Source organism: Thunnus maccoyii, chromosome 22 (genome assembly GCF_910596095.1).
Source record: "Thunnus maccoyii chromosome 22, fThuMac1.1, whole genome shotgun sequence".
Taxonomy (NCBI): Eukaryota; Metazoa; Chordata; class Actinopteri; order Scombriformes; family Scombridae; genus Thunnus; species Thunnus maccoyii.
Window position 1 is genome coordinate 8,192,595 of NC_056554.1, and position 13,294 is coordinate 8,205,888.

General features: G+C 38.5%; 2 protein-coding genes across 4 annotated transcripts; one reads left to right on the plus strand and one right to left on the minus strand.

The window, feature by feature from the left end:
• Nucleotides 1-1,569: 1,569 nt before the first annotated feature.
• On the plus strand, nt 1,570-4,997 carry LOC121889300 (glycoprotein hormone beta-5-like). Of its 2 annotated transcripts, XM_042401154.1 has the most exons (3): nt 1,570-1,970; nt 2,997-3,201; nt 4,543-4,997. In XM_042401154.1, exons 2-3 carry the CDS (start codon nt 2,998-3,000, stop codon nt 4,729-4,731), a joined length of 393 nt encoding a protein of 130 aa, XP_042257088.1. In that variant the 5' UTR covers nt 1,570-1,970; nt 2,997; the 3' UTR covers nt 4,732-4,997. The 2 variants fall into 2 exon arrangements, with proteins under 2 accessions (XP_042257088.1, XP_042257089.1); XM_042401155.1 differs by lacking the exon at nt 1,570-1,970 and having other exon boundaries at nt 2,883-3,201.
• A 1,599-nt stretch (nt 4,998-6,596) lies between these two features.
• gpha2 (glycoprotein hormone subunit alpha 2) lies at nt 6,597-10,788 on the minus strand. Of its 2 annotated transcripts, none has more exons than XM_042401151.1 (4): nt 10,608-10,788; nt 8,171-8,303; nt 7,738-7,922; nt 6,597-7,653 (listed from the first exon to the last, which is right to left on the minus strand). In XM_042401151.1, the coding sequence occupies exons 2-4, from the start codon at nt 8,289-8,291 to the stop codon at nt 7,549-7,551; spliced, it is 411 nt and encodes a 136-aa protein (XP_042257085.1). In that variant the 5' UTR covers nt 8,292-8,303; nt 10,608-10,788; the 3' UTR covers nt 6,597-7,548. The 2 variants fall into 2 exon arrangements, with proteins under 2 accessions (XP_042257085.1, XP_042257086.1); XM_042401152.1 differs by having other exon boundaries at nt 8,171-8,312.
• Between the last annotated feature and the right edge of the window lie 2,506 nt (nt 10,789-13,294).

A 13,294-nucleotide genomic window follows, 5' to 3' on the forward strand; every position in this document is an offset into this window, starting at 1 on the left:
GCGTGGAGAGCTCTGGTATCGCCTCACAGACAGCCATTATAATGCTGCTTTCGGTTCGTCACGTTTCCCCTCTGCGGCCATTTTCATGTGGCTAAAATTTAAACAAATGCTTTAAATCAGAGGGGAGGTGTGAACCGATTCACCGAAAGCAGCCGGTGAAGATGAAAAACAGAGGAGGAGAAAGACAGAGTAAAGAAAAGACATAGAGTTAGAAATGATAGAATGGCAATAAGTCAGAGCAACAGTAACAGAATGAGAATATAATGTTACCGAAACCTACAACCGCATTACGTAGCAATTTCACTGAATTTCTAGATTTGCACTGTCTGCCCAATGGTCTGTGTTTGTTGTGTTGAAGAAAAACCTTAGAGAAGATGATTAAGACGATGCAGAAGAAGAAGAAGATGATGTATATTTTGGGGACCAACACAGCGGTGGGGGGTTTGAATGTAGAGAGGCTTACTACTGTACGTAACATTACAGGGGGGTGTAGAATGGAGAAAAAAAACCTATGTGCTAAAAATGAAACTTCACTTTGAGAAAACACTTTGGGAGTCTGCGCTGTTTCTTGTGTCACCTTCTTGTCTCCTGGGTCAGATATCTACATCCTTTCATCTACAGGCATGATTTGCATTACTTAAAGCTGCGCTAATCAATATTTTTATATAAAGAATGGATCAAATGACTATTTGCAATGTGAAAGATGTTGCTCAAATCCTCAAAGAATTGTCCTTTCACTCTGCTGTTAGATTAAGCTTTTACAGAGCTGTCCTTCAGTGTCCTTTAGCTGATTGTTTCAGTTTTTCAGCCTGCAAACTCCACTCAGCAGCTGTTTTAGTGGAAAAGCTCTGATAAATATGCTACCTGGCAGCTTAGCGACTAGCTGGTGAACATAGTGGAGCAATTGGTAGCTAAAGGGCCAGAAAAACAATTCGAAATGAAGGGTGATGTTGCTCCATCTCTGCTGAATGTGTAAATAATCAAATGTTTGCTAACGTGTTCACCATAATAGCGTTATAAAGTGATATGTCAGTGTTGTGTTTTCAGCCTGTTCTGCTGCCTCCAAGTCATGTAAATGATTAATTAATGCAGCTTTGATATTTTAATATTCATGTTTTAGAAGACTTTGGCACTGTTTTTGTATGTTTTAGCCCCATAAAGCTGCATTAACTGATTTTTTCTTTTTGGGGGGGGGGGCACTTGAGGGCAGCAGAAACAAGCTGCACACTTAACACTGACACATTATCACCTTTTAAACTTATAATATGAACTGGTGAAGTGTTTTAGCAAACTGTTGCTTATTTACACATCCAGCAGATGTAGGCCTGTATGTAGCAACATTGTAATGTAATCCATCACAGTGGAATCCATCTCAATCCATCAGCGTAATGTTTTGTCATTAATATTGTTGTGTTGAGATTCAATTTGCAAAGTCTGCATTGTACAGATGAATGGAAACCAAAGGCTATCTGAAACAGTAGCAAAATGACATCCAAAAATCTGAAACAGCACAGTTTGTAAAGTCTGTCATTTCTTGTTAAAGTCATAGAAATGTAGCTTTTACCCATTTCTGTGGGTTAAAAGTTTAAAATTACAATTCTTTCTGCATATTACCAACAATCACATAGTCAGAGTAGGTGTCAAGCTGAGTACTGACACTCTTCACATCACTGAACAAAGTTGGATAAAGAACTGAACACACACTGGCTCACACACACACAGAGATACAGGCTGAGGTTAACAAAACATAGACAAGCAACAGTATTTTCCAGGGAGTCTCCATTATTTCTGGCTTGGGGTCTCTAATGGTATTTCATTGTAATTGCTATGATGTCAGAGTGTCCGTCCGCCCTAATGGCCTTCTAAAAACAACAACAAAGACAGATTGGTTCCATTCACTGGTTGTTGTGCGAGCAGAGACACACAGGACTCCAGCAGCTCAAATCTCTGCAAGACCCTCAACTCAGAAGGTGAGATGTGTTTTTAACATTCATTAAGTAATATAGTACAGGTATATAGCATTAAAACTTTACTAATCATTCATTTCTAAGAGACTTTGAACTGCTTTAGGGTTAAAAAATGTACATAATTATAAGTAGGTAGGCTATTTTACGCCACGGTTAGTGTAGTTTCATAGCCTATATGAAGTCTTTGTACACATAAGGGAACATAGTGTAATGTTAGTGTGGAAAGTATTTTCATTCCAGTGCTATATCTCTTAAAACAAGTGAAACGTTCTACAGTCTGGCTGAGTTGAGCTGATTCCAGTTATTTCAGTGCAGTTTAAGTGTTTTGCTTAAAAATACAAGTATTTAGGAAATGACTCTCGATTCTGACTCAGACAAGAAGAGAAAAAATGCTTTTCATGCAGCTGAAATTAAGTGTCAGTCCACTGTCAGATTTTTTCACTTAAATGGCATTGAAATGCATTTTTGTTTTTGTTTTGAAGGCTCATTTTTGGATTATCAATGACCCTTTAAAATAAATATATTTTTTTACAGTGTATCAGTACTTTTGGCTGCCATCACTGTAATAAACACCAGGGGGAGTCATGCTGGCTGTCACAGTATATGCTGCTCTGGCAAGTCAGTAAAGAGCTTCCCCTGAAGATGTAAAATATTGGCAATTAAACCTTTTATTATCAATTTTACACAAGATGCCAAACTGAATATTTTAGTCTGTTCTGATTATAAAAACTCAGGAACAAAATAACTTTTATTTTAATTTTAAAATGACATGACAAATGACAGGGAGGGGAGGAGCACAAGACATACAACTCATGAAAACATTAATTATTTTTTAAATCAATACAATGTTTCTTCACTAATAATATAAACATGAAAAAAAGGCATTTTTCCTTTAAGGTGAACTGTATCAGACCCTGGTAGGTCACTTGTAGCTGATGAATAATGGATATAAAAACTAGAATATCATTCCCTCCTTCAAACTTAGTTCACTTAACTCTTTTTATTTCTTCCTCTACCCATCATTCCCAGCATGCATCTGCACCCCTTGTCCCTCTCATTCCTACTCCTCTTGGTTGCCCGGGCAGCCGTGGTGTGTGTTGCTGTGACGACCAGCACGCTCCACAGTTTCCGAGGCTGTGCGGTGCGAGAGTTCTCCTTTGTGGCCCAGAAGCCTGGCTGCAAGGGATTGCGTATCACCACGGAGGCCTGCTGGGGGCGCTGTCACACCTGGGAGGTATCGCTCACGCTCACACATGCACACACACACATACATTCCCCTTGACCCCCAAGTGAAAAAGTTCAGGAGGTCAAAAGCTCTGAATTTGCAACAACGGAGCTGTCACATAGTAAAAGAAACATATTGCAATTTCACTGTATTCCTCAGGTTGATGGTGTTTGCTAGTCTAACAACAAAAATCCTAACTTAAGGTCCACTTATTAGCTTTTTCTGGATCCTTCCATTGCATCTCATAGACTTCCATCTATGGAAAACAGTAAGATGCAATTGAAAGCTCAGAAAAAACCAAGAAGTGGACCTTAACTTACGATTACGAACTACCATTTTGTGTATATCAGTCTTCTTTAGTGAATCGAGTTTGCTGATTTGACAAAACAAATCTCAACTCAAGGTCCACTTTCTAAACTTTTCTGGAGCTTTCAAATTGCATCTCATGGACTTCTTTCCATGGATGGTAAGATGCAACTGAAAGCTCAGAAAAAGCTTGTAAGAGGACCTTAAGTTGAACTATTATTTCCATGGTCAAGAATGACAAATGTAATCAACACATAATCACAAAATGTGGACAAATGCAAAGCAACTGTAGCAAATATTTTATATTGTAAAGATCTCTGACTAATGTTGAACAATATCAGCTCTTCACGCTGCAGTTTCACAGTAACGTGTCATCACATGTCATCCCGCTAGGTTGTTGTACTGAGTGTGTGTCATCAACCGCTGTGAGCTCACTGAGACCAAAACTGTGCTCAAAATACAAGTTAGAACAAGGAAGACAGTACAGAATATTTTTCTTTAGAAATGCTATTTTGTACTGTTGCATTCGAGAATATTTCTATATCGTAAATATGTAGCAGGAGCCAGGAGCTGGATAGCTTAGCTTAGCTTAGCATAAAGACTGGAAACACGGGGAAACAACTAGCTAGCTCTGTCCAAAGCTAAAAATAAAGGGTTAGGGTTAGCATCACTAAAGCTCACTAATTCACATGTCTTCTTTGTTCAATTTGTACAAAAACTGAAATGTAAAAATTAAAGTTTTACAGGGGTTACAGTAGGTACCTAAAGCTAATTAATAAAATAACAAACCATAAACTGTTGAGATTAATGTAAAATACATTAAATACAACTATTTCTACAATTGAAACACCAACATATTTATCTGTGTGTTGAGTTAAAAGAATGAAAAGGTTTACTTCTCACTTTAATAATAAGAATGAGGTTATCTCACAGCGAGAACCACAACCACCTCCACGTCTTCTGTTAATCGACCTTTGAACATAGATACTTTGTTGGTAAAGCCTGTAAAAATAACGTGTATGTTTGTGTGTGTGAACCTTGCAGAAACCTGTGCCGGATCCTCCCTACATCCACCGACAACACCGTGTGTGTACGTACAGTCGTACCCGTCACATGACCGCCCGCCTGCCGGGCTGCCAGCCCAACATTTCCTCTCTCTACCACTATCCCATGGCTCTGCACTGCCACTGTGCCGTCTGCTCCACGCAGGACACCGAGTGTGAGACCTTCTGAGGGGCAGGACGCCACTTTCAGAAAACAATGTTGTCAACACATGATATGAATGACACAGATTAAAATGATGGAATCAAGATATTTGACTGTGTGTGACTTTCTGACTTTCTCTAGCAAGAAATGTTAGAAAGTGGTATAATAATAAATGTAATTATGTAGCACCTTTAAAAGTGTTTGAAAAGAGTTTACAAAGTGCTTTGAGAGACAAAGCAAAAGCAGGATTCTCAGCAATATAACAACAGAAAGCCAAACAGTGAGGTCAAACAAAAGCAAGACAAAATTAAGGTAAAGTTAAGATGAAGTTTAAACAAGAAGACAAAAGAACACAAAAACACAGTAGAGAGAAGACGGAGGGATGATGAAAGATAAATACGGTGAAAGAGATAAAAGACAATAAAAAACATCAAATATATAAATAAATACAAATGAAAAGAATGAAAACAATAAAAAGACAACATCACATAAAAGCTGGTCTATAAAAATGGGTTTTAAGAAGTGATTTAAAAGAAGTCACTGATTCTGCGAGCCTTATCTCCTCAGGCAGGTCGTTCCACAGCTGAGAGGCCCTGATGGCAAAAGTCACCTTTAGATTTAAGCCTTGACTTTGAAACAGCAGAAAGGCCCCACCTGAGGATCTAACGCTCCCAACTGGCTCATATGGGGTCAACATTTCTGTTATGTAGCTTGGGTCAGACCCAGACCTGCTTTAAAAGTGATCAGCAGATCTTAAAATCAACTCTGAATCAAACAGGGAGCCAATGGAGAGAAGCCAGGATTGAGGTGATGTGATGTTGTCTGTTAAAACCAGTAAGAAGCCCAGCTGCTGCGTTCTGAATTAGTTGGTGAGAGGTGAGAGAGTGACTCTTGGTTTATGCCAGAGAGGAGAGAGTTATAGTAGTCAAGTCTAGAGAAAATAAGTGCGTGAATTACTTTTTCCAGGTCAGAGTGTGAGAGCATTGGCTAAATTCTGGAGATGGTTTGTATATAGCCCATCTAATAACAGAAAATGTCCTGAAATATAGTTAAAAGAAACATACTCAATCAATATTATCAGGAATTTGACATTTAGTAACCCAACAATACATCCAAACACAGATTCAATCAAGTTCAATCAAGTTTCTGTAGATTGAAGACCATGTGTGTGTAGTGATGTATGTCTGTATGTAAGAAAGGAGAAAGAAATGAACAGAGAAAGCATTTGACTTCAAAATGAGAGCTCTGTGATTCCTTATTCCTTACAGTACATTATGTTAACTATGCAGAATTTCAGAACAGTGTATCTGAAAACAGGCATGTTTGCATTATATGTAGAAAAAATAAAGAAAATATTGCCTGAAGCTCTTATTTAGTATTTGGCTGCATCTGTTCTCCACAGATTGTAAAACAGTAATTACTGATATCTTCACAATGCTAGACAGCTGGACCCAATTCATTATTATTACTTTTTTGTTATTGGTCATTTTAAAAATCTAAATTACTTAAATCTTTAGATGAGACTTTTTTTTTTTTACCTGTTTGCTGAATGACAACACACTAGGAGAAAGAAGAACACCTTGACCTTGGAAGTAGTATTTTAAAACTATTTTTTAAAGTATTTTAACTTTAATGTCTTAAAAAAAATACTCAAGGGGCACTTACTAGCCTTTTGCCCTTTTGCTGGGCTTTAAACTACATCTTAAGTCCTTCATCAGTTAAAGTTTGCTCAGTTATCTGAAGAAACTACATCTGCTGATTAAGACTGCGGGATGTGGTTAACACAGTGTGCGTGTGTGTGTTTGTTTGTGTGTAAAGAAAGAACAAAAATCAAGAAATCACTCAAATCAATTTACATTTGCAGAATAGAAATTTATTGACATACAGTTTCATCACAAATTATACAGTGCAGTCTCTCTGTTTTCATTTCATTGACATCTCAAACATTCTTTGGTTTCATCAATAGATATTATTTACAAAATGTCCTTAAGTTCAAATTCATAAATATAAATAAATTTTGTACATTCTTTAGTCTCTTGTCTGTGTTTAGTGGTTATTGTTGTTGTTAAGTTGACAATTGTTTGACTTTTTTTGTTTAATATAAGTGAATTAAGTGACGACCTGTAAACCAACACCCTTGTCTTAACTGTCAGTGTAATGTACTGTATTTCAAAATATGAAAGAGAGGTGAAATCAGTTTGATTGATTACAATGCTGGAGTCTCTTACACTTTTTTAAAACTTACTCAGTATGAAGGGAAACATGGCTAATTTCATTTCTAGCTGCGTAATAAGTCAAGTGTTTGCCAAACCTAAAAGCAAAAATATATAAAAAAAGGTTCAGTTTATGTGTGGTGAGTGTGACAGAAACACAAATGTGTCCCAGTCAAATTTCCTAAAAAGCCTCCCTTGCACAAACACACAGACACACTCACACATACAAACAGTGCATCTTAACACGTATACAAAAGTCCAAAATGGCCATTTCAATATTACAGAACCGAGTGACTGATCAGTGCAGTTTTTACTGCTCGAATTGATTTCAACTGAAATTTTTCCTTTTGTTCTCAGAAAACTGATGAAGGAAAGCCTGATTTTCACAGTAACATGGTGGAAGGCCAATTCATGTTTTACTTAAATAAGTTAAAGTGTATTTTCTTCAACATTCAGAGCAAATCAACAAACTGTAGATAGAAAAAAGATAGTTACTGATGCGTCATTGAAAATAAAACCTGCCCTCTCATATTTCAGTTATTTACCAAAGTTTGTACCGCTGGACTGACTAAACTGTAATTTGGTTGTTATCTTGTTGTTCATTTGATATGCAGCATACTGTCTTGGTGTATCAGTAGCGGGACTTGCGGCACATGTCGCAACGACACGCCCTCGCTGTCAGGATCTCTATTTCGTCATGGTGACGACCTTGAGGGCAGTCCAGGCGAACTTTGACCTGAGAGAAGACAAGCCAATGGTCAAAAACGATACAATGTTGAAGTACATCTCCCATTATCACCCAGATCTCCTCCCCCCTCACCTTGGCGTCCTTGCTGATGGTGCAGCATCGTGAAGCGGAGGTGATGTTGTGGGTAAAGTTGGAGGCCACCAGTACAGAGTATCTGGACGGGAAGGCGCTAGACTCGCAATAGCCGACGCAGGCGTGGACCAGGTGGGTGCCTTTACACGTGCCACGGCGGTCACTGCGGATGGTCACGTTGAAGGCTGGAGGAGGAGGAAGGAGAGGACAGACGGATGAGCGAGCATGAAGGTGTGTTTGAAAATATCAGTACATCAATATTTAAGTTATTGTGATACCTTCATCTACAATATTCAACTAGAGGAACTGCTGACTCTACTGTTCTCAAGACCACATTTCCCATAAACCCCCCAAAAAGGAAGCTTATAGATTCTCTTCCTCAGATTTCATCATGAAGATATGCCAACAAATGTGTAAAACGTGTAAAACTCACGATATAGGTGACACCCAGGGGTGAGGTTCTCGTAGCTCCAACCAATTGGAGAGAAGAGCAGCATCAGTGACATCACTGGTAGGACCAGCAGGCAGAGATGTGAGGTCATGCACAGCGACATCTGGATGGCAGTCTGGAGGATCTAAACAGAATGGTAAAGTATGTAAGACCCCAGCATCAAGTTTTTAAAAAATAGTTCCAACTTTTACAAAAATCATACAAAATAGTACGTAACATCGTCGATTGAAATCATTAAAAATATTGGAGGAGGGGGGGAGTTGTATTTCTGCTTCAGTTGATGTTTATTTTTCTGACTTTTCTCAAATCTTTGTTTTTTTCTTGTGAAATACTAGAGAGTTTTACCTCTTTAGACCACACGAAACATGAAACAATCTAAAAAAGAAACATCTCTGGTTGAACTGCTCCACGCTCACAGACATGCTGTACATAAAAAGGTTGGGAACAAGCGCTTCTTTAGACACATCTTAACGTGGTTTCCTGAGCTGAAGAAACAGCAGAAACCATGATTGAGTGACCACACAACCTGAGGTGATCTTCTTCTTCTGAGCTTTCTCCTCAAATCAAAGCGTTGCCCTGAGCTCCCTCCTTCATCTACCAAGGTGATTTCCCATCCTGCACATCTGCCTGTGTGTCACTCAGCTGAGGAACAGCTAATGTGAATAAAAACAATACTCTCTTAATCTTTTCAGTCTGCCTCATTTAACAGCTACCTGCTGACACACGTACACAACTTTACCGACTAGACGCACACGTAGGCTGCACACATGACAGCAAATACATTATCAGATACTGTACATCAATGAAAGTCCTGACTTTGAATATATGTTTTACATGTGTCATACATGCATGCTTGATCCTGAGTGAGGGTCTGTGTACACATGTGCTCATGCCCCCCTTCACACACACACACACGCTCCAACACGTGTGTAAACAATAAAGTCATGTTTTCCTGGGAATTTCATGTTCCTGACCCTTGCCCTCTACTATGGCAGCTCTTTCCAGCTCCGTTTCCCTCTAACTGGAGCGTTGGGAATCTCTGGCTGTGATGATGGCGGAGCGGCCCTGGGGACGTCATTAACGCTGCCGGTACGACCAAATTAACGGGTCAAGACTGTGTGTGTGTGTGGCAATTAACCCTGTGTCAGCTGGTCGGAAAGGGGGAAATGCCCGGCTTTTTCCTCTTGTGTGGGGTTTCCACGCCTGAAGGTTTGGTTTGTCTTTGAGGAAAATGGGTTGTAATATGCTACAAATTGCTATGGGAGGTGAAGGTGGGAGGGCTGGTGTTCAGTCTGGTTGGGAAACACAAGACCACCAATACAGCATACAGAATAGACACACTCAGAAACCTATAATCGTTTAGTTTCCGATCTTTCCTGAACACAAACACCATCTATCAGTATCAGAAAGTTTCTGCAGAAGAAGGTTAAGTGAGAATGCCCAAGATGCTGTAATTTGAGCCAGTGTCAGTAATTCAATATTGACAAAAATGCTCAAAATAGACCTAAAAAACTTTCCTAAACCCTTGGGGAAAAGGTACTATTGTTTACATAACTTGTCATTTGTGAATATGTACACATTCAGCAAGAAAGCTCAGAATGCTTCAATATAAATTACATTAAAATGTCCTCTTAAATTAAAAACATATGAACAATTCAGGTCTGTAGTTTCTGACTGACCTTGAAATCACATTAGACCATTTTGTTTTGAATAGTTTAAGCAGTGAAACTTTGCAATTGCTGTTACATAGAGGCTGCTTCAACTGCCCGTATTTGCATGAGTGCAATCTGGCTTTTTGCAACCACAAGAACTTGAAATTCCTAATTTAAGTCAGTATTAAGCAACGCTAATAGAATGCAGTCTTCCTGTAATCATTATCTACTGTATGTACAGTAAAATAAATCCCCAAAATGCCAAAGACTCAAAAGAGACACATATTGTCTTGTCTTTGTCTTCCAGTATGTTTTGAATTAAGATGTCATTGGAATAATAATGTTTAGCACTAGTGCTTGATGCAATAATTGTGAGGCGTTTTAAAATGAAACCCTCAACACTAAAAACCCTCTCCACACACTGCAAAACTTAACAAAAAGAAGTAAATGTTCTAAAAATGTGCAATTGACACATTTACATCTCATATATTGATATAAAAATAGGAGTGTGGCAGCTAATAAGAATACATGCAAAAGCCTACAGACTTGCAAAGTCTGAAATATTAGTAGATATAAAAAGGTTTAAAGGGGTATTTTCCCCAAATTTACCACACTTTCAGTGTAGTCTGGCTTGTACAAGACTGTTCTTCTATAATCTATAGGAAAGATTGTGTCTCTCTAAATTGTAAATCAAAGGATTTAAAAGTCTATCCCACCAACAGTTGAGCCTATTTTAAAGTCAGGTGTAAAAAGGAGCTCAGTCTTACCTGGAGTCGTAGAGTGGAGAGCGCAGCTTGTCGAGCCTGGATGAGTGTAGAGCAGGTGTGTCGACTGACAGGTGTGTATGAGTGTGTCTGTTCTGAGCCTCGTGCTGGGATATAAGTAACACAGGTAAGAGCGAAGGCACTTATACAGTAGCTGTGGACACACCCACAATTAGAGAGCTGAGAGTGTGTGAATCTCTCTTTTTTTTTTTTTTTACCTTTCCTACAGGTCCCCCTTTTTTCTCTTTGTAAACAGTCTTTTGAAAATCATACAAAAAATGAAAATAAAAATCCTCTCTTCGTCTTTCTCCTGGAGTGTGTAACCATCTCTGTGTCCCTCCACCCTGCCCCTCCTCCCTCTCTGGTTGAAACCTTTAGGGGGACCGCTGTGACACAGAGGAAAACTAGATAAGTTTTCCATCAACGGACTGCCACAATAGTAAGAACACACACAGCTGTACCTCATACATGCATGCATGGAGACGCACACACACACATAGTCACATAAAGGCATGAACGCACACAAAATCACAGAAAAAATAATATTCTAGGCCTCGACTGCCAATTGAAACACACTACAATTGAAAAAATACACTAAATTGAATTTAAGAACTCTCTCTCTCTGTCACACACACACATATAAACACACATACACACACACACTTAGTGTGCCTGGGTTTTCCATTTGTGGCTGCAGGAGGAAGGGCAGGGTCGGGTCAGAAGATATTGTGGGTTTGGGTCAACTGTGTGTGTGGCACATGATGGGTATATTCTGGGGAACGCCTGGCTCTGCTTCTTCTCTTCCTTGTCTTCAACGGAGGAAGTCAGCTTAGCAACCAACTTCCAGCGGGTAAAGAAATCCTTTTAATAGAGTCTTTCTTACAGATTATTTGTTGGATTTTTTTGCAGCAGTTACTGTGACATGGTAAGAAAGGGCAGACATTGCCACATCTGACCACTGATGACTGTCCCCGTCTCTCCCCATATGTTTTAGTTCTTTAAAAGCATTGCAAAGACCCAAAATTGGTTTGCTTTGTTCACTTTTGGTGGGTTTCCATGAGAATCTGGGTTTCAGGGTGAATGAATAAATGTCTTATTTGCTGGATCAGCAACTCCAGTCATCAGAAGGAGGGGGCGGGGGGGTCTCCAATTGAATTTCCTCTCCTGAGGTTACTTTAATGCTTTTGGTTTTTCAATGAGCCTTTTCTTGTCCTCCCGGAGAGTTGTGGTCCTGCAAAACCCACATAGACTCTAAAGCCCACTGATACTGGGCTATTTATATAAATAAATGACTTTACTTTAGGAACCTATCAATGTCTTGCAAAGAGATTTAATGCGATGAACTCACTAAATGATAAAAACACAGTCAATTATCAGTAGCTGGAGGTGATCCGGTGCATGTGATGCAAACACTAATTTTGTTTAACTTACTAATCTTTGGATCCTGGATGCATCTTTGTGCAGTCATCACTGCTGTTTCACTGTATGGTTTTTTTGCCACAGACTCTGAAATGCAGACTGCAGATACAAATGGCTTTATGAAATGACAAAAATTTAACCCTCCAAACAATTTTAGAGGATCAGTACTGTATTCAGTCAGATTTGAGCAGGAAAAACAAGGACTTCTTTAATTCTTTCAAGCTTATTTGTCCACTACAAAAGCTCAGCTTTCCAAATCATTTCTGTCTTTATTTGAGTCCTAAAACCTTATTTTCTTGTGCAAAAAGTCTGCCAGAGCAGTGAGAACATTTCAAACTATTTCCAAAAGAATTCAACTAGAATCTTCTGGAAATAAATGTCTGTATCTTAAAGAAAGAATAAGACTCAAGGATCAAGAATAATGAAACTTAACTTTAGAAATAAAACTAGTTGATTTTTGCACTGGAAACAGGTTGAAAATATTCTCACTACACTGGCAGATATTTTCACTAGTTTTAAAAAAGTCCTACTTTCACTGTAACACTGATTTACAGTCAGTGTCGTCCAAGATTTTACAAGTATACTGAAGTCTTTGGTCAAAGTTGCCCCTCCATCTGTAAATCATTTTTAAGAAGCATGACAATTCTGTAAAAATTTTACATATACATATCAAGGAGTTCCTTTTCATGAAACTCATAAAATATAATCTCTTTTTTCTACTCTACCAAGTGGGAAAATTTCCTAATTAAACTTTCAAATTTATCAAATCTGTGTCTAGAAAATATTGTTACTTGTCTTTGACAACCCACTATGTACAGTATAACTTTAAATTATAACATGTAACAATAGCCTGAACATGAACCTGCGTCCTCAGTGGCAGCTACGGCCCTGATTACACACACAAAAAAAGACCTGATAAGAAACTGACGGAAAGAAAACATTTACCCTTTACATGGATGGTTTAATTTTAAGGCTGAATTATTAAATGCTTGTAGAATCTTAGTTACAGAAGAAAAATTTGACATTAAAATTCTGTTTTTCAGATGAAGATGAAGATGTGAATTTTTGTAAACACACAATTGTTCTGACAGTAGAGACAGCAATAATTAGCAATAATTATACATCATTTTAACATTTTAGTAAGATATTTACAAATGCAGGATAGATGCTGTGGTGGACTATGGCTTTCACTGTCGCATACACACACACACACACACACACACATATTCTCTCTCTCTCTTTCTCTCACACACACCTAAGGAAAACACAAT

What these genes read in the sequence shown, in the direction of transcription:
- LOC121889300 (XM_042401154.1), top strand. Translation starts at nt 2,998, where the DNA reads ATGCATCTGCACCCCTTGTCCCTCTCATTCCTACTCCTCTTGGTTGCC. An exon ending in GGCGCTGTCACACCTGGGAG is followed by an intron (nt 3,202 to 4,542) that starts GTATCGCTCACG and finishes TGAACCTTGCAG; the next exon opens with AAACCTGTGCCGGATCCTCC.
- gpha2 (XM_042401151.1), bottom strand. Translation starts at nt 8,291, where the DNA reads ATGTCGCTGTGCATGACCTCACATCTCTGCCTGCTGGTCCTACCAGTG. An exon ending in CCCTGGGTGTCACCTATATC is followed by an intron (nt 7,923 to 8,170) that starts GTGAGTTTTACA and finishes CTCCTCCTCCAG; the next exon opens with CCTTCAACGTGACCATCCGC. An exon ending in CCATCAGCAAGGACGCCAAG is followed by an intron (nt 7,654 to 7,737) that starts GTGAGGGGGGAG and finishes GTCTTCTCTCAG; the next exon opens with GTCAAAGTTCGCCTGGACTG.